This window comes from Capricornis sumatraensis, chromosome 1 (assembly GCF_032405125.1).
Source record: "Capricornis sumatraensis isolate serow.1 chromosome 1, serow.2, whole genome shotgun sequence".
Lineage (NCBI taxonomy): Eukaryota > Metazoa > Chordata > Mammalia > Artiodactyla > Bovidae > Capricornis > Capricornis sumatraensis.
Genome location: NC_091069.1, coordinates 58023461 through 58048542, shown reverse-complemented (window position 1 = coordinate 58048542; position 25082 = coordinate 58023461). Strand labels below are relative to the sequence as shown.

The window sequence follows — 25082 nt, the reverse complement described above, 5'->3', positions numbered from 1 at the left end:
CAACTAGAGAGTAGCCCCCACTCGCCACAACCAGAGAAAGCCTATGCACGGCAATGAAGACCCAGCACAGCCAAAAATGAATAAATGAGTAAAATTAAAATAATAATTATTAAAGTATCTATTGAGTCTCCTGTGTGGTAGGTGCTGGAAACACACTGTTGAACAAAACAGATCCATTCTGTGCAGAGTCCAATTGGGGGATGCTGTCAATCAAAATATCACATGCCCTGATCAAATTGTATATCATGCTTTGAGAGTATAGTGGGAAGATTTAACTTAGGGGGAGAGGTCAGGGAAGGCTTCCAGGAAGAGGTCATAAGGAGCTGGCATCTGATGAGTGAATAGGCACCAACCTGACAAAGAAGGAGGTGGGGGTGGTGGTGCAGAGATTCCAGAAGGAAAGGACAGAACAGGCAAAGCCTCAGTGGTTGGGGGTGGGGAAGGGACAAAGTAGAGAGAAAGAGGGCAAGTGGAGCTATGCTATGCAGAGTCTGATTATTTAATGACTTGGTGCATGGCCCCAGGAGCGATGACTCAGTGAGAGCTGAAGCCCAAACATCACACTGGTGTCATTATTTTTGCTTCTACATCTTCAGAGCAGTGGGAAGCAGGTTATTGCAAGGTGGGGATTTATGTGTCTGGTGGGAGAAAGGATTGGCTTGATTGGATTTACAAACTGAACAGCTGACTCTGACTGCAGGATGCTGAAATCCAATCTGAAGGGAGTGAAATTTGAAGAAATTTGGAGTGATGCGGTTTTGGTAGAAAAGGAAGCCCAAGGTGTAGGTGGGCTTAAGAGAGCATCTGATAGGGATTCATAGTAGGGAGGAACACTGGGCCTTTTAAAAACAAAGGTATAATTATTAATTTCTAGTGTTGGCTGTGGTCTGTCTTCGTGGCTGCAAGGACTCTGCTAGTTGCAGAGAGTGGGGACTGTTCCTCCTTGCGGTGTGTGGGTTTCTCATTGTGGCGGCTTCTCCTTCTCTGGAGCACAGGCTCGAGGTGCACAGGCTTCAGAAGTTTCAGTGTGCAGGCTTGGTTCTCCATGGCGTGTGGGATCTTCTTGGACCAGGGACGGAATCTGTGTCCCCTGCATTGGCAGGTGGATTCCTATTCACTGGACCACCAGGGAAATCCACTGGGCCTTTAATTTCAGGGGTCTTGGCTGCTCAGCCTTGGTTTCCCACCTCCAGAGCCCCCGATCCTCCCATTTTTGGCTTTCATGACCCCAAACCACCCTCCTGTATGGCAAATGACAGATTGAAGGAAGGTGTGTGTGGAGTTGTAACAGGGCATAGAGGTTTCTAAGCACGTCCCAGCCATGAGCAGAAAAGCTTCAGGGCCTTCAGAAAAATAACCCAAGCCCCACAGAAGCATGTTCTGTAGTTCAGAGGATGCTCTGGTACTGAAGACAACATTTTCCATCAAACAGAATGAATGAAAATCACATTTCTCATTTTTTCCCTCTCTCTTTCCTCCAGGCTAATATTTGGCACTCTTTACCCTGCATATTATTCCTACAAGGCTGTGAAGTCAAAGGACATTAAAGAATATGTAAGTAGCACAATTTTTGAGTGGGTGGGGTGGTGATGATGGGTTAAGTGGGGGAGGCTGAGCGTGAAGTGGGGGCAGGGCGGACGCCCTCTTTGGTGGGTACTGGGAGCAGGGCGGTGCATTGACCTGCCAGAGGTCACCCAGGAGTCCTCTCCTTTAACCTTGCTAACCAAGGAGATTTCATACCCCTTTATGAAGAGTCATGAGAATGCATGGAGTGAGGTGGAGGCCATAGGAAAAGAGATGATTGCATATTCACACAATTTTTTCATTGACTGGTGGTCATGACTGTGACATAATTAAGCATTATTTTAAACAAATGAACTGCTATGCTGAGTAACAGAGGTGTTACAAGTAGAATGTGGAAGTGATGAGAGCGGGGAGGCCTGGCAAGAGGGAACGGTAGCTAGAGTTGGAGGCTGCCAGAGGCCGCAGGCCATGGGCTTGGAAGCATGGCTTATCTCTCTGAGTGTCAGTTCCCTTGTCTGGAGTGGAAGGCAGTGTTACTGGGAAACAGTCTTGCACTAGGGGCAGGGGCTTGGATCCTAAGGTCCTGGTTCAGCAACTCTGAACCCCACTCCAGTTCTGTGGTTTGAACGCCCCACGGTCTAAGCACTGTTGCTTTATAAACTTTTAGAGAACAGGAGCTACCATCCTCCTATGGCTGTACCACCCTCCACATATACCTCCTATACCATCTTCCACAGCACCTGGCCCAGGGCTGGACACACAGGTAGGGGACCAGGAGGACTTACTGGGAGGATTGTGTCACTGTTGGGTGATCTGGGTGCCCCAGTCACAGCCCTAAATGTTCTGGGCACCTCCAGGCAGAAGAATCGTCAGACTACCACTGATCGACAAAGGCCTGCGGGGAGTGGAGGGTGGGGGGTGTCCCTCCCCAGAGGGGACAGAATCCTCCGTCAAAGTACAAAGGATAGAGATTTTTGTCATCAAAAGACTGAAGTTAAGTCCTGGCTCTGATGTTTGATTGACCCAATACTAGATAAGAACTTTAACTTCCAAGAGCCTCAATTTCCTCATCTGAGCAATGGGTTGATATCAATAGTCCCAGCCCTTAGCATTGGGAGGGACAGAGGATCTTTGCTCTCCTTTTACGCATTTGGCAAGTTAGGCACAGCTAAATTAATCATTCAGAGCGGTAACCTGCTCTGAAGTTATTTTCTTGACTTTCCCAGGATGTCTTTAGGATGGAACCAGCCGCCTCTATATCAACTCAGCCAAATCTGCCTCCACCCCCCAGTTTCCCAGAATGGCTTGCCTGGCTTGCATTTGCTACCATCCAGGGGATCCAAATGGGGTGTGTCGCCTCTGGAGGCTGGGTCCCCGAAAAGTGTATGTGAAGGAATCTCAGAGTGTGAACTATAAATAGCAGTGAAGTTGCATGCACAGAACCTCATGATTCCTAGTTGCCTTGGCCCAGGGGACAGCACTGGGCAGCCTCCGCCACGTCTCCCTCCCTTTCTCTGACTCCTTCCAGCCGGGGATGCGGGACGCTGTACCAAGGAAGGAGACGAAACGAGTCACCGCGGTTTAATTCTGATCCTCTGCTTTGCAGGGGTACAAAACTCAATTCTGTCCTCTCACCCAGGAGACAGTGAACCCCGGGGAATTGTTTTGCCCTGACTAAACTCAGGGGAGCCTGGTGTAGGACTAGAATGGCCATTCATTAATTTAAACTGAAAAATATAACTGACAGGCAGAGCAGCTGTTTATGTTGGCGGTGCTGTTCTCAGGAGGGAAAGCTTGAGAGTAAGATTAGCCAGTTTCTTGGTAAAAATGGAACTACAAGGAAAGAGCCCAGTAGTATTAAGGGAGACTCCTTCCTTTATCTGGGATCTCTCACACGCCTTCAACTCACACACTTGCGTGCACACTTAAACATTCTCTCACACTCAGACTCACACTCACTTCTTTCCTTCCTTTTGACCAACAGACCCTTTTGTCCGAAAGAGAAGCCTGAAAGCTTCCTTTGACTTCTGCCTCTCCTCACCACCCATCCCCGCCCACACACCCAGCGGGTAACTATGAACCTCCATCTCTACTGTCCCAATAATCTTTCAAACCAGGTCTCTCCTTCTTTGCTGCCCTCTCTCTTCAATGAGATCTTCCCTGGCGGCTCAGACGGTAAAGAAACCATATGCAGTGCAGGAGACCCGGGTTCGATACCTGGGTCAGGAAGATCCGTTGGAGAAGGGAATGGCCTCCCACTCCAGTACTCTTGCCTGGAGAATTCCAAGGACAGAGGAGTGTGGCGGGCCACAATCCTTGGGGTCACAAAGACTCGTCAGACATGACTGAGAGACTAATACTTTCTCTTCAATGAGGCTCTCGTCATTGTTCCCCTGAATATCCCCGTGGCCTCCCATATCCTTTTTTTTTTTTGCCCCTGTAACAAATTACCATGCGCTTTGTGGCTTAGAAGAACACAAATGCAGGCATCCCCTGGTGGTCCAGTGGTTAGGACTCTGCACTTCCATTGCAAGGGCACAAGTTTGATCCCTGGTCGGGGAACAAAGGTACCACAAGCCCTATGTACAGCTGCCCCCCCACCCCTGCCAAAAAAAGACCAAAACCAACTAAACCAAAAAAGCAAAAATGTACTGTCTCACAGTTCTGAAGGTCAAGTCAGATGGGTGTCCCTGGTTGAAATCAAGCCTCCGTTTGGAGGCTGTAGGGAAGAGCCCACTTCCTCGCCTTTTCTAGTTCCTGGAGGCCACCTTCCTGCCTTGGCTTGAGCCTCTTCCTGCCTCTTCAGGGAAACCAGTGTTGTGGATCTGACCTTTCTTCTGTAATCCCATCTCCCTCTGGCCACAGCTGAGAAGGGTTCTCCACTTGTAAGGATTCCTGGATTACACTGAGCCTGCCTGGTTAATCCAGGATAATCTTTCCATCTGAAAGCCCTTAACTTAATAACTGCAAAGTCCCTTTTATCATATAATGTAACATATGCACAGGTTCTGGGGATGAGGAAGAGGACATCTGGGGGTGGAGGCTGTTGTTCTGCCCACTGGATCCCTCACTGCTTCCTCTGCCTCCTGTCTCTCATGCTCTGTTGTCTACATCATGTCTACAAGCCCTCGAGAAATGGAAATCTATTCATTTCACTCCCCCTGGGTCCTTTAATGGCTGCTTATCCCCTGCAGGATCAACTCCAAACTCCATTAGATAGTGTTGAACCCTGTTGACCTTGCTCCTTCCCACTTTCTAGCCGCTTCTCTACAAGCATTCAGCGCTCCTGAGCTCAGCACCCAAGGAGCGGTCTGTGGGCTGGCATTATCCCACATCACCCGGGAGCTTGTTGGAACTTGGAATCTCAAGCCCTACCCAAACCTCCAAAATAAAAATTGGCATTAAAAAAAATTATCATTTAAATTTATTTTGATTGTATTTATTTACTTTCAATTTTTTAATATTTATTGGAGTATAGTTGATTTACAATGTTGTGTTAGTTTCAGGTGTACAGGTAACTCTACTCAAAAATCATCATTTTTAACAAAATCCTTAATTTGAGAGACACTGCTCTTGACATTCATAGCTTTTTATGTCTTTCCAAACTTGCTACACTAGTCAAGGTTTGATGGGCAGATGCTTAAATAGAAAAGAATTTATAGGGCTTCCCTGGTGGCTCAGATGGTAAAGAATCTGCATGCAGTGCAGGAGAGCTGGGTTTGATCCTCGGGTTGGGGGGATCCCTGAAAGAGGAAATGGCAACCCACTCCAGTATTCTTGCCTAGAGAATTACACAGACAGAGCCCTAGCGAGCTATAGTCCATCAGGTCAAAAAGAGTCAGACACGACTGAACGAATAACACTTTCACTTTCATAGAATTAACTAGAAGCCTGGGGAAAGATACTCAGAAATTGAGGAAGGTCCAAGAAGGCTGGGTGATGGCCAAGCTCGTGCTGCAGGAAGGGTCTGTTTAGGAATCTGCTGCCCAGGTCACCACTACCAAACTGGCTGCGAGCTGCCCATGCCTTTGGAACGTTCTTGCCTTTGGAACATCCCATGAAGATTCAAAACCCTGGATAGGGACATTTGGTTTCTCCAAGTCTGGGTAATAGACTTTGCCTTCCATAAAGACCCACACGCTGGGAGATGCCCTCCAGATTAGGAGGCTTCGGATGCTAGTAGTTCATAATTTTTTTTGGCACACCATGGGGCATGCAGGATCTTAGTCCTCTGACTAGGGATTGAACATGTGTCCCTGCAGTGCAACCCAGCAGACTGCCAGGGAAGTCCCTGGATGCTAGTAGTTTTAAAAATACACACACACACCCTACACCTCAGAGATACTGCATGTTTGATTTCAGGCTACAACGACAAAATGAATATCACCAAAAAGTGAGTCACATGCACTGTTTAGTTTCCTAGAGCACACAGAACTTGTGTTTACACTATGCTGTAGTCTATTAGGTGTGCAATAACACCAGGTCTAAGAAACTATATACACCCTTATTCAAAATAATGCTGTTGGGAAAATGGTGCCAGTATATCTGCTTAACTACAAAATTTCAATTTGTGAAAAAAACTCAATGTCTGCAAAGAGCATTTTAAAAATAAACAATGAAAGGAGATATGCCTGTATATTATATATATGAAAATATATAGTGATCTATATTACAGTTATTTCTTGGGCTACACAACATCCACTCCTTTACCTTTTAAAAAATTCTTCCAGAACAAATGGAAGATGGAACACCCTTGATGAAGTATTCTTCAGAGAAGATCAGGAGACCACTTGAGGCAAGAATAAAACTTCTCACCAATTCTTTCCAGGTTGGGACACACAGTTTTGAGAGGCACAGTCCCACTGTGTCCCCCTTTGCCTCCCAAAGCAGCAAAGCTATTTTTTTCTGTTTCAGCCCAAAACAAAACAAATTCTTCCAATAAGAATTCTATACCATCTTCTTGCCAAATCCAAATTTCTTCATCTGAGTCCAGCTCCAGAGATTCATATCTCTGGCAAGTCCTCTCTCTTCTTCTGGCTCTGACAGGATTTAACCTTAATAGTAAACACTCTAAAAATTAAATTGTCAAGTGAACCATCACTGGCAGAGCTCATGTACTATGTTAAGGGGAGAAGGAGAATAAATAAATATAAATAAAATAAAATTAGTTAAAATATTTAAATCTATACATGAAAGAAAGAAAACATGAATAGAAGCTAGAGTCCTTATTTAAGTCAGTGGTCATGAGTTCATGCTTGGTATGTATGTCTTTGTTAATATGCCAGCAAATTTGGACAGCTCAGCAGTGTTCATAGGACTGGAAAAATTTAAGTCTTCATTCCAATCCCAAAGAAAGGCAGTGCCAAAGAACACTCAAAGTACCACACAATTGCACTCATCTCACATGCTAGTAAAGTAATGCTCAAAATTCTCCAAGCCAGGCTTCAACAGTACGTGAACCATGAGCTTTCAGATGTTCAAGCTGGATTTAGAAAAGGCAGAGGAACCAGAGATCAAATTACCAACATCCTCTGGATCATGGAAAAAGCAAGAGAGTTCCAGAAAAACATCTGCTTCTGCTTTATTGACTATGCCAAAGCCTTTGACTGTGTGGATCACCACAAACTGTGGAAAATTCTTCAAGAGATGGGAATACCAGACCACCTGACTTGCCTCTTGAGAAATCTGTATGCAGGTCAGGAAGCAACAGTTAGAACTGGACATGGAACAACAGACTGGTTCCAAATTGGGAAAGGAGTACATCAAGGGTGTTTATTGTCACCCTGCTCATTTAACTTATATGCAGAGTATATCATGAGAAATGCTGGGCTGGATGAAGCACAAGCTGGAATCAAGATTGCCAGGAGAAATATCAAAAACCTCAGATACGCAGATAACACCACCCTTAATGGCAGAAAGCAAAGAACTAAAGAGCCTTCAGGAGAGTGAAAAAATTGGCTTAAAACTCAACTTTCAGAAAACTAAGATCATAGCATCCAGTCCCATCACTTCATGGCAAAAAGATGGGGAAACAGTGAAAACAGTGACTGACTTTATTTTCTTGGGCTCCAAAATCACTGCAGATGGTGATTGCAGCCATGAAATTAAAAGATGCTTACTCCTTGGAAGAAAAGTTATGACCAACTTACACAGCATATTAAAAAGCAGAGACATTACTTTGCCAACAAAGGTCCATCTAGTCAAGGCTATGGTTTTCCCAGTAGTCATGTATGGATGTGAGATTTGGACTATAAAGAAAGCTGAATGCAGAAGAATTGATGCCTTTGAACTGTGGTGTTGGCAAAGACTCTTGAGAGTCCTTTGGAGTGCAAGAAGGTCCAACCAGTCCATCCTAAAGGAAATCAGTCATGAATGTTCATTGGAAGGACTGATGCTGAAGCTAAAACTCCAATACTTTGGCCACCTGATGCGAAGAACTGACTCATCTGAAAAGACCCTGATGCTGGGAAAGATTGCAGGTGGGAGGAAAAGGGGACAACAGAGGATGAGATGGTTGAATGGCATCACCAACTCAATGGACATGAGTTTGAGTAAACTCTGGGAGTTGGTGATGGACAGGGAGGCCTGGCATGCTGCAGTCCCTGGGGTCGCAAAGAGTCGGACATGACTGAGCAACTGAACTGACTGAATTTAAAAAGGGGTGAAATCATGATTCTTATACAAATAGAAAATTAACACATGTTGAAAATTTTACTTAACTCACTGAGTAATGTGGGAACCAATAAGGTATTAAAAAAGAAATCAGTCCAAAGGAGACTCCGAAGAACAGATATGTATGTAAGCAATTTTTCCAGTAGTCATGTATGGATGTGAGAGTTGGACTGTGAAGAAGGCTGAGCGCCGAAGAATTGATGCTTTTGCACTGTGGTGTTGGAGCAGACTCTTGAGAGTCCCTTGGCCTGCAAGGAGATCCAACCAGTCCATTCTGAAGGAGATTAGCCCTGGGATTTCTTTGGAAGGAATGATGCTAAAGCTGAAACTCCAGTACTTTGGCCACCTCATGCAAAGTGTTGACTCATTGGAAAAGACTCTGATGCTGGGAGGGGATTGGGGGCCCAAGGAGAAGGGGACGACAGAGGATGAGATGGCTGGATGGCATCACTGACTCGATGGACGTGAGTCTGAGTGAACTCCAGGAGTTGGTGATGGACAGGGAGGCCTGGCGTGCTGCGATTCATGGGGTTGCAAAGAGTTGGACATGACTGAGCGACTGAATTGAACTGAATGAGGTATGATGAAATGTTTGTTCATAGATTTTCAACTGATTTCTTGGGAAATGTGATCATTGGACCCAGTTGTACCTCCACGGGACGAAATTATTGTTCACCTCTATAGACTAAATTATCTGCATTGCAATCAGTTTTCGATAACTCACCAAGTTGTAAAATAACTCAGAGATATTGTAAAACAAGACACCTGCAGAGTTAAAATAATTCAGGAGGCTGGCTGCTCTGGCTAGCACCTAGCAGTCCACAGGACACCCATTCCGAAGTCTTTCACAGGGTTTCCTATTACTTCCCTTTTCCACCATCCAGTCCATGCTCCCTGTGCCTTCAACTTTAGTGAGTGTGGTTTCTTCTCCAAGTGTTAGTGTTAGTGGCTCAGTTGTGTTGGACTCTTTGCAACTGCATGGACAGTAGCCTGCTAGGCTCCTCTGTCCATGGGATTTCTCAGGCAAGAATCCTGGAGTGGGTTGCCACTTCCTTCTCCAGGGCATCTTCCCAACCCAGGGATTGAACTCAGGTCTCCTGCATTGCAGGCAGATTCTTTACCATCTGAGCCACCAGGGAAGCCCCTTTTCTTCTCCAAGGTTGTGGCCTAAATCTTCATTTCTGGGGAATCTGAGGCCTTAGTGGTCTTGCCTCTGGAGGGTTGTAGTAATGATCCATTGACTTTTACCTCTGAACAAAACAATGCTTGCAGATCCCCTAGAGCAGAGGTTCCCAACCCCCAGGCCACAAACCTGTATTCATGGCCTGTTAGGAACCAGGCCACACAGCAGGAGGTGGGCAGTGGACAAGCAAGTGAAGCTTCATCTGTATTTACGGCTGCTCCCCATCTCTCGCATTATCGCCTGAGCTCCACCTCCTATCAGATCAACAGTGGCTTTAGATTATCATAAGAGCACAAACCCTGCTGCATTTGAACCATCCTGAAACCACCCGCCAACCCCCATCCATGGAAAAATTGTCTTCCATGAAATTGAAATTGGTCCCTGGTGCCAAAAAGGTTGGGGATGGCTGCCCTAAAGGATTCTTAACCTCCATCCAACCTCCTTCCCACCACATTGTGTAATAGCAACTCTAGTTCCCCTTCATAAGCAGTATCAGTTACCCTACAAAAGCCCAGTTTAGTTCAGTTCAGTTCAGTTCAGTCACTCCATGGACTGCAGCACACTAGGCCTCCCTGTCCATCACCAACTCCCAGAGTTTACTCAAACTCATGTCCATTGAGTCGGTGATGCCATCCAACCATCTCATCGTCAGTCATCCCCTTCTCCTCTCACCTTCAATCTTGAAAAACCAGCATCAGAGTCTTTTCAAATGAGTCAGCTCTTTGCATCAGGTGGCCAAAGTATTGGAGTTTCAGCTTCAGCATCAGTCCTTCCAATGAATATTCAGGACTGATTTCCTTTAGGATGGACTGGTTGGATCTTCTTGCAGTCTATAAGCCCTTTATTATCTGTTTCCTAGTGACGTGGTGGTCTTGAAATGGCCAGGTGACCTTCTAGTCTCTGCTTCCACTTCATCAGAACCATTTTATATCCCTGGTGGAAGCATCCATCCTCCAAGCACTAAAATTATTAAAAACCAGAGCTCAGAATTCTGAGGATGAGAATTAAAGTGTTGTGAGTGGATTAGACCAGTGATTCTCAAACTTTAACATGCATACGAATAAGCAGAGAGTTTTATTAAAATGTAGAACTGATCCATTAGCTCTGGAGTGGGACCTGAGATGCTACACTTCTAACAAGCTGATTCTGCATTTCTAACAAACTTCTTGGGGATTCTAATGTTGCAATCTCATGAACTACACTTTGAATTGCAGGGTGCTAGCATTAGGCCTAATCCTAAGAAACACCACCCTCATTTCCTTGGTTCCTGAACCTTTAGATTCTGGCTAAGATGCAGTACCATGTGTTGGTTACTAGTTCAGAGAGGAAACTGCATTGTCTAGGAGAGCATGGAAACTTCCCAGAATGCTAATTCCCACCTGGTTCTTTTCTGGCACTCTCCGAAGGTCTTGCAGCATTGTATAAGGCCAGCTGCTTCTGGGCATTGGGATACATGATTACATCAGAGATTCCCCGAAACATCAGCCTATTGTTGCGTTTCTTTGGCTGTAAAAGAGAGCCTTTGGTCAGAGGCAGTGATGGGTGTGTGTGTGTGTGTGTGTGTGTGTGTGTGTGTGTGTGCACTCAGTTGTGTTTGACTCTTTATGACACCATGGATTGCAGCCTGCCAAGCTCCTCTCATGGGATTGTTGGGTGGAATACATCAAAATGAGAAGGATACTCAATGGAGTCCACAGTTTGTTGTGTGGATGCCAGAAACATGGCACTGGGGAAAGCAAGCCCACATGCCCAATGAATGAATATTCCAGAAAGACTCTGTGCTCCCCTTTCTATGAAGGACGGGACTTGGTATGATGGCCTGCTCCCAGGAGGCTGGCTGGTGCTTTGAGTTATGGTACCGTCCTAGAGATGCTTAGTCACTGCTGTTGGCACCTTGGTGTCTGGGCAGAGGTCATGGCCAGGTCATCCTTGGTGAGAGAAATGCACATTGCTGAGCCAGTGTGTTTCCTCTGTCCACATGACCACTGCTACATGAGCCCATTGATCAAGCAATATCATGCCTGAACTAAAAGGCTCACAGACATCTATAGAGCTGGTCATCTCACCCCCCGATTACCAAGAGCCTCCTCTGCCATTGGGACCTTCTGGTGAGCATTAGCATGAGCCACAAACATCTGCATTCTATGGACCCATCCACATAATTTCAAAACCACCTCAACACCAAATTCTCAATCTTGTCCCTTCCAAGTACCTCATCATCTATCCAAATTCTTACGTGGTGTTTTAAAATGTATCCCAGATTTGTTTTAATCAGCTATGGTAAGGCATACAGACACAGAAATGACTCATAGAGGAAGAAATTTTTACTCACTGTTCCTTGGAAGTAGGAGGTTCAGCACATCATGCAGGGCCACTGGAGAAGTACCAGGTCTGTTAGGAGTTAGAGGGAGAGCAAGGGGGAAACATGGGCATTGACCTTTATTACAGTTTCTGTGGGGAATTCAAGGCAAAGCAGAGTGAGAAGCCTTACAACTGGCTAGTTTGAATAATTTCAGCAGGCTCTGGGGTATGGGATCTGCCTCCAGTTATCTGGCAGCTGGTCCCAGATGACTAGGGCTGGGAAATATTAGCTCAACCTGTGAGAGCTCCATAAAGGAGGTGGTTTGTAGTATGGATCCCAGATTGCTCAGTGTGCAGATGTGCCCTGGGATAAGAAATTTGCTATCTCTGTGAATTAGCTAGTCATAGGAGAGGCAGTCTCTCCAGTCAGCAAGACCCCAACATCAAGAACATAGGAAATGGGACTTCCCTGGTGGTCCAGTGGTTAAGACTTCTTCCAATGCAAGTTCATTGCATGAAAGGGAATGCAAGTTCAGTTCCTGGTTGGAGAGCTAAGATCCTACATGCCTTGTGGCCAAAAAACCTTGCAGTCATAAAACAGAAACAATATTGTAACAAATTCAGTAAAGACTTTAAAAATGATCCACATCAAGAAAAATCTAAAAAAAAGAATACAGAACATATGAAAATATGGTTAATATACATGATGACAGTATAAATGCCACACCTCAGGACGATTCTCCCACTGGACTGAGAGCCCTGCTCACAGTTCTGCCTACAGGGCATTTCCCTCCCTACCCTCTCCCAGCCACCTCTGACTTTACAGTTGTCCCCTGTGAACTTGTACCAGCAGATGGTGCCAACTCATCTGTCAACCTGGCTCAGATACTTCCTTTCTCAGTCATTTGTCAGAGAGGGTTCCCTGTGAGACTGGAACAGAGCTCAGATGCAGAAGGGAGTGTGAGAGGCTTAAGAAATATTAGTGTGACTGGTGGGGGGGAGGGTCCAAAGGTGAGGTGAGGCTAAGAGTTGACTGAGCCTGCTGCCTCCAGAGTTCGTGGAGGAGGCTTTTCACAGGCTCCCAGGAGCCCTGGGGGCAGGATCTGATGGGTCCTGGGGTCTCAGCCCATTCTGTGACTCATGGAAAGTCACTGAGATCTGCTTCCCACCCTTTTGTTGTGACCTAGGGTCATCACTTCTCTCCTGTCTCCTCATTCCTGTGCTTGACCAGTCCAGAGGGAGTTCCCAGTTGTGCTGTCAACTGTCCACTCCAGAGCTGCCCCTGATGATAACGTCACAAGTCAACAATAACTTCCTCTCTCTATTCTGGGTGCTGGCCCACCCACACTCCCACTCACCTTGCAGGGAGTTTTGGGTAGAATCCCTCTAACATGGCAAGTTCTATTTCAAATCTTGGAAAAACAGCTTCCATTTGGTTTCTCTGAGGAGAGGTCGGGAGACCATTTCCAGATATTTATTTATGGTTTCCATGTCTGAGTCACCAGTATTTCATTTACCTTGTTAGGCTCAGTGAGTCATTCTCAGATCCTTCTTTCTGCATGAAAGTATTTTAAGGTGAAGGAGTACATGATGGAAAATTCTTTAGGCTGTCCCTTCCAGTCTCCTCTCTGCCATGGCTTCCTCATCTTTGTCTTCAGTCTTCAGCTCCAATCTCCTTCCTGAGATTTACTTTTGCCTCTCTAGAGGCCCATTGGGCATTTTTCTTAGATGGCCTCCAAAACCCTCAGATTGTCCTCAGCCTCATGGAGCTCAGCTTCTTCTCCCCAGTTTGGCTTTTATTTTTTCTTGTTAATGTGAGTGGTTCCATAACAATCAGTCACTCATGCCCTGATTTCAGCAGGTCCCTTCCCTCCCAGGTATACCTAGCCATCCTTCTCTTGGGGACCATTTCTTGCCTTGTAAGCTATCTAATCCCATCTTCCCAAAAACCCACTTAAGCCAGTTCATTCTTTCTGATAAAAAGTCAACTGAAGTGCAGCATCTTAACTACTGGACCCCCAGGGAAGTCCCTGGAACATGGTTTGAACACTGAAACGAAAAAACTTCCAGAGAGGGAATTCAGGCTCCTTGCAGTGTATATGGATACCAGTGTCGGGAATTCTTAGATCCTGGGCCCCAGTATACCAGGGAGTTTACAGCTGGGTAAGATTGTTTGCTCCCTGCTAAGGAGCCCGTTCTGCTGCATATAACCTTGGTAGTATATAGTGTCACAGATAAGTTTCTTTTGATGGACTAAGCCAGCCTTGTTCCCAAGGGATTATTCTGTTTTTCTAAATAGAGAAGGCCTCTAATTGATCTATTTGGGCACATGTTTCAGAGTCACAGAGGCAATGAGATTCACCAGAACTGCCTTCGGTTTTTGAAAGATATTTGTGCTAGGTATAGAATGATAGGTTGGCACTGTTGTGTGTGTGTGTGTGTGTGTGTGTATGTGTGTGTGTGTGTGTGGCACTTTAAAGATGTTATTCATTTTCTTCTGGTATTTGTTGTTTTTGATAAAAAGTCAACTGTAATTCTTACTGTCATTCCCCTGTATGTAATGTCCTTTTTCCCCCTCACTTAAGGTTTTCTCTTTGTTTTTTAGCAGTTTTACTATAATGTGGCTAGATGTGGTTTTCTTCATATTTATCTTGCGTCAATTCACTGGGTTTTGTGACCATATGTTGGTTAAATTCTGGAAAACTTTAGGCAGTATTTCTTCAAATAATTTTTCTATCCAATTCTCTTTTTTCTCTTCTCTCAAATTCGTGTTCCACGTACATTTACTGCTAGATGGGTGTTCCTCAGGTATCGAGACTCTTCATCCCCCAGCCCGCCCGCTAACCTAGGCTTCAGCCTGGTTGACTCTGTTGTCTTGTCTTCAAGTTCACAGATCTTTCGTTGTGACCAAACTCCTATAAATTTCATTCAATAATTAAAAACATTTTTTCAGATGTTTTGTTTTTCAGTTCTAGGATGTCATTTAGTTCTTTTTAAAGATTTTCCTTCTTTCTCTTGAAATCTCCCATCTCTTCACTCATTGTATCTACCTTTTCCTATTGGAGAAGGAAACAGCAACCCACTCCAGTACTCTTGCCTGGAGAATCCCACGGACGGAGGAGCCTGGTAGACTACACAACATATTTATACTAAAAAAAAATAATCCTGAACCCATCCTTTTCCTCCTAGGATAAGTGTCTTGTTAAGTGGTGAATTTAAAAAATCTATAATAAAATATCTGTTAGTAAGTTGCTACATATCTTCTTTGGTGAGATATATATTCAGATTTTTTGCCATTTAAAAAATTGGGTTGTTATTTTTATTGTTGTTGAGTTTTAAGTATTCTTTGAATATTTTGGATACAAGTCCCTTTTCAGGTATATGTATTGCAAATATTTTCTCCCAGTCTGTGGCTTGTCTTTTCATTCTCTTAACGATATCTTTTGCAGAGCAGAAATTTTTCATTTTAATGAAGTCTGGCTTATCATTGTTTTCTTCTGTGGGTCATGGTGGTGTGTTAAAAGATGAATTACTAAGTTCCAGATCACCTAGGTTTTCTCTTGTGTTATCTTCTAGAAATTTTATAGTTTTAGTTAATTTTTGTGCAAGATGTAAGATCAGTGCCTACATCTATTTGTTTTTTGATTGTAAATATCCAATTGTTCCCAGCACCACTTATTGAAAAAACTGTCTTTTCTCCATCAAATTGCCTTTGCTCCTTTGTCAAGGATTAGTTGATTGTATTTGTGCAGTCTGTTTGGAGGCTGTCTATTCTATTTGTCTAGTCTATTTGATATATTTATCTGTTATTTCACTAATACCACACTCTCCTGGTTATTGTAGCTTTATATTAAATCTTAAAATTAGACAGCATCAATTATCTGACTTTGTTTCTCTTCTTCAGTATCATATTGGCTATTCAGGTCTTTTATCATAAATGGGTGTTGGGTTTATTAATTACTGATTCATTTTCTAAAAGATATGGGCCCTTGACACACTTTAAATTGGCTTATTTGTCTTTTTATTGGGGGTTCCCTAGTAGCTCAGTTGGTAAAGAATGTGCCTGCAATGCAGGAGACCTGGATTTGATCTTTTTATTGTTGTGCTATATAAGTTCTTTATTATTTCAATACAAATACTTTGTCAGATAGTGATTTGCAAATATTTTCCCCATTTTGTGGGTTGTCTTTTCACTTTTTTGATGGTATCTTTTGAAGTACAAAAAATTAAAATTTTTATAAGGTCTAATATATCTATTTTCTTTTTTTGTTGCTTGTGTTTTTGGTGTCACATCTAAGAAAACATGTTTTAACCCAAGGCCACAAAAATTTACTCCTGTGTTTTCTTGTAAGGTTATTACATTTAGGTCTCTGATCCATTTTGAGTTCACTTTTTTGTATATAGTGTGAGGTAGAAGTCCATCTTCATTCTTTTATGTGTGAATATTTATTTTTCTCAATATACATTTATACTTTTTAAAGTCTTTGCCAATTGTAACATCTAAGTCAAATACAGATCTGTTTCTATTGACTAGTTTTTCTCTTAACCATGGAGCATATTTCCTGTTTCTTCACACACACACACACACACACACACACACACACACACCTTTTTTGTTTGTTGGAATTTTTATGTATACTTCATCATAGGAACTCCAGATCTATGTTGTCTTCCTGTGAAGAAGGTTAATTTTTATTCTAGCAGGCAGTTAACTTCCAACAGATCACCTTGACCTTGTGGTAGTTAAGTTTTACATTTTCCTGGGGCGGGTGTATTTCAGTTTTACTCTTAGTCCTAGAGCTAATCTCTTAAGTCCTAGGTTGTAATTTGTATTCCTGAAGTATGACCTTTTAAATGTTCCCCTGGAAATTCCCAAATGTTTACCAACCTTCTCTAATTAGGCAAAACTTGAACTCCAAACTCTGTTTCTCCTGTAGTGGGCAGAAACTGAATCTCTGCTTGACTCTCCACTTCCTAGCTGTATTTTACTCAGCCACCTTGGAATATTACCTGATTCTGTACAATTCAGAAGCCAGCTAAGAAGTTGAAAGGAGTTTATATGTGAGTTTGGTTTATGACTTATGCTTCCCTCTTACTGAGGATTTTTCCTTTTCAATTTCCAGCATCTTTGACCATCTCAAACTCTATTTTCTACTTCCTCAGGCAAATTCGACTATGGGTTTCTTCTGGAGTTCTGTCTGCCCCATGATTTGCTGGCCAGGTGGTTTCTTTAGCTGCATCCACGTGGATTTACTCTGGTGTGGTCCCCACATTTCAAGAGTTGGATCCTTTCCAATTTCTGCCAGCATTTGATAGCTTTTCTAGCCTTCAGACAGTTATTTTTAAATATTTTGTTTAGGGAATTCCCTGGCAGCCGAGTGGTTAGGACTCTGTGCTTTTGATGCTGAGGGTGTGGGTTCAATCTCTGGTTAGGGAACTAAGATTTCCCATATGCCATGTGGTGTGGCCAAAGATAGATAGAATAAAATATTTTGTTCTGAGTTTATTATCATTATTGGCAAGAGGATTAGTCCAATACAAACTACCCCACCATTTCCAAAAAACAGGAGGAGCAGACTAAGGATTTTGGACTTTATTCTGCAGGCTAGAAGATTTTAAATGAAAGGTTAGTAGGATGAGTTCATGCTTTGTGGGGGATGAGTGTGGGGATAGTTTGCAAGATGGATTGGTAAGAGGAAAGTCAAAGGGCAGGAAAGCAGTTAGGAGACTCTTACAGTAGTTAAAGAGAGCAGGGGACAGGGAGGGGGAAACCAAGGCTTCACCTGGGGAAGAGAAACAGTAGAAGTGGAAAAGGATGGTCACGTGGGGGAGATAAAAGAAAATATCCAGTTTCTGTGAGGGCTTTCCCACATGAAAGAGTTTTGTGTTTGCTTGTTTTGCTGTACCTCAGCATGTAGAATCTTAGTTCCTGATGCTGCTGCTGCTAAATCGCTTCAGTCGTGTCTGACTCTGTGTGACCCCATAGACAGCAGCCCACCAGGCTCCGCCGTCCCTGGGATTCTCCAGGCAAGAACACTGGAGTGGGTTGCCATTTCCTTCTCCAATGCAGGAAAGTGAAAAGCGAAAGTGAAGCCACTCAGTTGTGTCCAACTCTTAGCGACCCCATGGACTGTAGCCTACCAGGCTCCTCCGTCCATGGGATTTTCCAGGCAAGAGTACTGGAGTGGGGTGCCATTGCCTGACCAGGGATCAAACCCATGTCCCCTGCAGTGGAAGCTCTGCATCCTAACCACTGGACCACCAGGGAAGTCCTCAGAAGTGTTTTTAAGTGATCAGTGAGGATTACCATTATTTATCTCAGAGAATATGGCTAGGTTAAAGTTCATCCCAGAGTGTGTCTCTGTGGAAGCTTGGAAACTTTATTCACCTGGTATTAGTCCTGGCAAAATGACTTGACTGAATCCTGAGTCACTGTTGGTCTTCAGGTCTCACTGGCTCAACCTGAGGACTAGTGAAGGGCACCTAAAGTCTACTTTGAGCTTGAGCCTGGGTCAGTTGTGGAAATGGCCTATGTTTGCAGCCCCAGGGTCTGGAGTGGAACTGGACCAACCTGGGGAGGGATAGGAGAAGGGGTGACCAGTGGTAGGCAAGGCTGCCTGGACCCATCTCAACATCTGCTGTTGGAGCCTGTTCTCTTGAAGTTCGCAACCATTCATCCTTGACCTTTTCTGCTAGCTTTATTGCTTTCTCTTTCAACAGGTCAAATGGATGATGTACTGGATTATATTTGCACTATTCACCACAGCAGAGACATTCACTGACATCTTCCTTTGTTGGTAAGTACTCCAGGAATTGGGACTTTTCCAGGAAAGATGTTGCCTAGTCTCAAGGGAGAGATGGAAAAGGTCTGACCACAGTCTTAAACCTTATCAGCAGAGAAGCAGGTGCAAGGATGTTCACTGGAACATTTCAAATCAACTAGTCTATAAAGTTGTTCTTCAAGTAAATGTTTATTGAATGCCTTTATCAGAGCAGGTATTGTTCTTATAAAGATGGGCAAAATAAACAAAATTCTTCAATTAATGGAGTTGGTAAAGAAACATTCATATGTTAAAAAAAATTAAAAGGAAAATAAGAAACAATACACAAAAGTGTGCAATAAAACTAAATTTCCCCCAGCACCATTGACTCTCACCATTACTGCTTTTCACAGTTGTATACAATTTTTTTAAATGTGTGTGTGTGTGTATATGTACACACACTTTTTTTTTGTTGTTCAGTTGCTAAGTTGTGTCTGACTCTTTGTGACTCCATGGACTATAGCACACTTGGCTCCTCTCTCCTCCATTACCTCTTGGAGTTTATTCAAATTCATGTTCACTGTGTTGATAATGCCATCCAACCATCTCATCCTCTGCCATCCCCTTCTACTTTTGCTTTCAATCTTTCCCAGCATCAGGGTCTTTTCCAGTGAATTGGCTCTTCACATCAGGAGCCAGAATATTGGAGCTTCAGCAAAAGTCCTTCCAATGAATATTCAGGGATACACACATATACACATACTTTTCCTTTTTTTAAGGATGTACCAAATGCTTTGGGCTTCCCTGGTAGCTCAGATAATAAAGAGTCCACCTGCAATGCAGGAGACCTGGGTTCGATCCCTGGGTTGGGAAGATCCCCTGGAGGAGGGTATGGGAACCCACTCCAGTACTCTTGCCTGCAGGATCCCATGGACAGAGGAACCTGGTGGGCTACAGTCTGTGGGGGCCACAAAGAGTTGAACACAACTGAGCAACTAAGCACAACATACAGCACTGTATGCTTCAGCATTATGCAAACCAAGAACTTCCAGATGTCTAAACTGGGTTTAGAAAAGGAAGAGGAGCTAGAGATCAAACTGCCAACATTCACTGGATTATAGAGAAAGCAAGAGAATTTCAGAAAAACATCCATGTCTGTTTCATTGACTATGCTAAAGCCTTTCATTCTGTGGATCATGACAAACTATGGAAAGCTCTTAAATAGATGGAAATACCAGACTGTCTTACCTGTCTCCTGAGAAATCTGTATGCGGGTCAAGAAGCAACAGTTAGAACCCCGTCTGGAACAAGTGATTGGTTCAAGATCGAGAAAGGAGTACAACAGGGCTGCCTACTGTCACCCTGTTTGTTTAACCTATACACTGAGCACATCATGAGAAATGCTAGACTGGATGAGTTACAAGCTGGAATCAAGATAGGCAGGAGAAACATCAACAACCTCAGATTTGCGGATGATACCACTCTAACGACAGAAAGTGAAGAGGAACTAAAGAGCCCCTTGATGAGGGTGAAGGAGGAGAGTGAAAGAGCTGGCTTAAGACTAAATATTAAAAAAAAAACTAAGATTATGGCGTCCGGCCCCATTCAGTTCATTTCAGTTCAGTCACTCAGTCGTGTCCGACTCTTTGCGACCCCATGAATAGCAGCATGCCAGGCCTCCCTGTCCATCACCAACTCCTAGAGTTCACTCAGACTCACGTCCATCGAGTCAGTGATGCCATCCAGCCATCTCATCCTCTGTCGTCCCCTTTTCCTCCTGTCCCCAATCCCTCCCAGCATCAGAGTATTTTCCAGTGAGTCAACTCTTCGCATGAGGTGGCCAAAGTACTGGAGTTTCAGCTTTAGCATCATTCCTTCCAAAGAAATCCCAGGGCTAATCTTCAGGTTGGATCTCCTTGCAGTCCAAGGGACTCTCAAGAGTCTTCTCCAGCACCGCAGTTCAAAAGCATCAATTCTTCGGCACTCAGCTTTCTTCACAGTCCAACTCTAGCATCTATACATGACCACTGGAAAAACGATAGCCTTGACTAGATGGACCTTTGTTGGCAAAGTAATGTCTCTGCTTTTCAATATGCTCTCTAGGTGGGTCATAACTTTCCTTCCAAGGAGTAAGCATCTTCTAATTTCATGGCTGCAGTCACCATCTGCAGTGATTTTGGAGCTCAAAAGAATAAAGTCTGACACTGTTTCCACTGTTTCCCCATCTATTTCCCATGAAATGATGGGACCAGATGCCCCATTACTGTATGGCAAATAGAAGGGGGAGAGGTGGAAATAGTGACTGATTCCCTCTCCTTGGGCTCCAAAATCACTGCAGATGATGACTGCAACCATGAAATCAGAAGATGATTGCTTCTTGCCAGGAAAACGATGACAAACCTAGACAGTGTGTTGAAAAGCAGAGACATTAGTCTGCCAACAAAGGTCCATATAATCAAGGCTATGGTTTTCCCAGTGGTCATGTGTGGTTGTGAGAGCTGGACTGTAAAGAAGGCAGAACACCAAAGAATTGATGCCTTCAAACTGTGGTGCTGGAGAAGACCCCTGAAAGTTCCTTAGACAGCAAGGAGATCAAACGAGTCAAGTTAAGGGAGATTCACTGGATATTCACCCTGAATATTCACTGGATGGACTGATGCTGAAGCTGAAGCTCCTGTGTTTTGGTCATCTGATATGAATAGATGCTTATTGGAAAAGTCCCTGATGCTGGGAAAGATTGAGAGCAGAAGGAGAAGAGGGCATCAGAGGATGAGATGGCTGGACGACATCACTGATGCAATTTACGTAAACTTGAGCAAACTCTGGGAGATGGTGAGGGACAGGGAGACTTGGCGTGCTGCAGTTCACGGGGTCTCAAAGAGCCGGACATGATTGGGCGACTGAACAACAACTCTAGTATACCTAATAGTTCTTACTTTGTTTTTCAAATCTATTTTTCAAATATGCTTTCATGAAAGCATAAATAGATCTACCTACTTTTTTTAAAAGGCCACATAGAATTTCATGGTATAGATGGACTGTAATTTAATCTATTCCCTTTTGATGGACAGCTTTTTTTCTCTTATGACCAGTACAGTTATAGTGGTGAACCAAGTGAAAATCATAAGCTACATGTTTGAACTGATATATTGTGTCTTAGCTAAAAGAGGTTGTGAATAATATATAGAATCCTGTTTATATCTGAAGTGTCTGAGTTTGTGCACATGTGAACGTATACTAAAAATAGTGTGGAAAATACTGATCACTTAACTAGGTTTATTTCTGAAATTTGGGATCATGAGGTCAGTTTCACTTTTGCTGTGTTTTATCAATGTTTTACCATGATCAAATATCATTGGAAAAAAATAATAAGGATATTTCCATTTTGGAGAAAAAAGTTCTCATCCAAAAAAGGATTTGTCTGGACTTATCCTCTGGGGTATCCTGGGTCAAAGACGTCCACTTTTCTGAACACTACTTCACTGAATCCTGTCTTGGCTCAGTGTGTATGTAGTTTTTCCCCTGAAGGAGCCTGGCTTTCATCTGCACTGGGAGAGATAGATGTCTCAGCTATCATGACCTCAAGCTGGAAGGAAGGAATCTGGATGAACTAATTTAATATGCTTGTGCCATCCTGCCCTGTTCTGTGCCCAGGTAAACAGCAGACCAGAGATGGGCTGAGGCTCTAAGAATGGAGACAGAACTCTTCTGAGCCATTTTTTTTTTCCTTCCCCAGGCCCCACAGGCTGGCACTAGGAGGCAAACCCCATTTTCATCAGAGCTTCAGTGGGGAGGCTCCTGTCTGTCTCGTGGAGATGAGGAGAATAGGCTGGACCTAGTGAGGACTGTGTAATCGATTAAGGATCATAGCCACCATATGACCCAGCAGTCCCATTACTGGGCATATACTCTAAGAAAACCACGATTCAAAAAGACACATCTTACCCCAGTGTTCACTGCAGCACTATTTACAGTAGCCAGGATATGGAAACAACCTAGATGTCCATCAACAGATGAATGGATAAAGAAGTTGTGGTACATATATACAGTGGAATACTACTCAGCCATAAAGAGAAATGAATTTGAGTCAGTTCTAGTGAGGTGGATAAACCTAGAGCCTTTTATACAGAGTGAAGTAAGTCAGAAAAAGAAAAATAAATATAGTATATTAAAGCATATAGATTGAATCTAGAAAGATGGTACTGATGAACCTAACTGCAGGGAAGGTATGGAGACACAGATGTGGACACAGAGGGGGAACGAGAGGTGGGATGAACTCAGAGAGTAGCATTGACATACACTGTCATGTGTAAAGTAGATAGCTAGTGGGAAGGTGCTAACATGTTAATAACACGGAGCCCAGCCTGGTGCCCTGTGATGAACTAGAGGGGTGGAAGGGGGCGGCAAGGGAGGCCCAAGAGAAAGGGGATATAAATATATAGTTGTGACTGATTTGCAGTGTTGTACAGCAGAAATCAATGCAACATTGTAAAGCAACTGTCCTCCAATTAAAAAAAAGAGAGAGTATGGCCAGCACTTCTTGTGGTCTAGTCTTCTGTCTTAATGCCCTCCCTTTGGCTGGCACTGCTGGCCTCCTGCTGTCCTCTCATCCTTTATTATGAACACTGTGGGGAAGAACGTTAGTCTCACGAGCTTTTTCCTGAGGTCCTGGCATTTCAACCACTTTGCTGGGTGGAAATCCTACCTAATGATGAATGTGTTGCTCTCTAATAGCTGGGATATGTTTAACCCATGGTCCTGGAATTTTAGTCTCATGCCTAATAAGTAGACTTCCCAGGTGGCACTAGTGGTAAAGAATCTGCCTGCCAATGCAGGAGACATAAAGAGACTCAGGTTCAATCCCTGGGTCAGGAAGATGCCCTGGAGGAGGGCATGGCAACCCAAGTGTCAACATCTATTTCTGGAGTTGATTTAATTTTGACTTGGGGGAGGTGTATTACTTTTCTATTGCTGCCAGAACAGATTACTAAAAATTTAGCATCCTTAAACAGTACAAATTTATTATTTCACAGTTTCTGTGAGTTAGAAGTTCAAATAGAGTCAACTGAGTCCTCTGCTGAGAAGCTCACAAGACCAAAACCTGGGTGTGGGTCAGCCCAGGCTCTTATCTGGAGGCTCTGGGGAGATTCCACTTACAGGTTTGTTCAGGTTGTTGGCAAAGTCAGTTCCATGGGGCTGTAGGACTGAGGTCCCCACTTCCTTGACATGTGACATCCTGTCATCTTCAAGCCAACAATGGCATGTCATTTCTGTCCTCTTCTGTTACCAGCCAGAGAATAGTCTCTGCCTTTTTGTTTAAGATATCATGTAATTAGATTAAGCCCACCCCAATAATCCAATATAATCTCCCCATCTTAAAAAAATTTTCATGATTATCTATTAAGAGCACTTGCAATACATGTACCAAATGTGCTGACTTGAACTTTGAAATTTTCATATGTTCAGTTTTCTTTTTTTTTTTGGCTATGCTGAGTCTTCACTGTGGCATGTGGGCTCCATAGTTGCAGTGCACAGGTTTAGTCTCCCCACCAGGGATTGAACCTGCATCCCTTGCACTGGAAGGCAGATTCTTAACCACTGGACCATCAGGAAAGTCCCAATCTCCCTAACTTGAAGTCAGCAGATTAATTGCCTTAATTACATCTGTAGAATCCCTTATGCCATGTGAGGTAACATATTGGTGGGTAACATGGGGAGGAAGTTCCTAGGATCAAAACACTGCCTATCACAGGAAGGCATCTGATAGCTGGTGTGTTTGGAGTGTGTGTGCAGTGTGAGCAGAAACCCCCTCTCTTCCTGACCCACGTAGAGGCGTCATCTGGTCCCTCCTTGGTCCCCCTGAGCTTGCACTGTCCAGGCAGTTTGTGGGTGGAAAGTGAGGGTCCCTTGCCTGTCTCCTGGCACCTTGGACTCCGCTTTTGCAGGGAAGGGCTCATGGGATCCTTCCCTGCCCGCCTTACTTCCCTGGTGGCTCAGTCGGTAAAGAATCCACCTGCAATGTAGGAGACCCAGGTTTGATCCCTGGTTCGGGAAGATCCCCTGGAGAAGGAAATGGCAACCCACTCCGGTATTCTTGCCTGGGGAATCCCATGGACAGAGGAGCCTGGTGGGCTATGGTTCCTGTGGTTGCAAGAGTCAGACACAACTTGCAGCTGAACCACTGCCACCTGTGGCTGCCTCAGCTTACAGTCTGGACATGCCCTCAGCCTGCTCTGCCTTTCCCTGCCGACCTCCAGGTATCACAGATCCTGGTCTCCTTCTGGGATAGTCCTCCCTCTCCATCCTCTCTTTCGCCCGGGGATTGGCTGCCTCAGCTTACAGTCTGGACATGCCCTCAGCCTGCTCTGCCTTTCCCTGCCGACCTCCAGGTATCACAGATCCTGGTCTCCTTCTGGGATAGTCCTCCCTCTCCATCCTCTCTTTCGCCCGGGGATTGGCTGCCTCAGCTTACAGTCTGGACATGCCCTCAGCCTGCTCTGCCTTTCCCTGCCGACCTCCAGGTATCACAGATCCTGGTCTCCTTCTGGGATAGTCCTCCCTCTCCATCCTCTCTTTCGCCCGGGGATTGGACCCAGAACAGGCCTATCAGACAGACAGAGCCCCTTTCCCTTCCAGGGAAT

At 44.2% G+C, this 25082-nt stretch overlaps 1 protein-coding gene across 1 annotated transcript in view; it reads left to right on the top strand.

Annotated features, from left to right (window-relative positions):
• The window catches only part of REEP1 (receptor accessory protein 1), a 112113-nt gene that overhangs the window by 38412 nt on the left and 48619 nt on the right, over positions 1–25082 (top strand). The window contains exons 2-3 of the mRNA XM_068966795.1: positions 1482–1554; positions 18401–18477. Coding sequence (XP_068822896.1) covers positions 1482–1554; positions 18401–18477 — 150 coding nt within the window. The remainder of the gene's footprint in view (positions 1–1481; positions 1555–18400; positions 18478–25082) is intronic.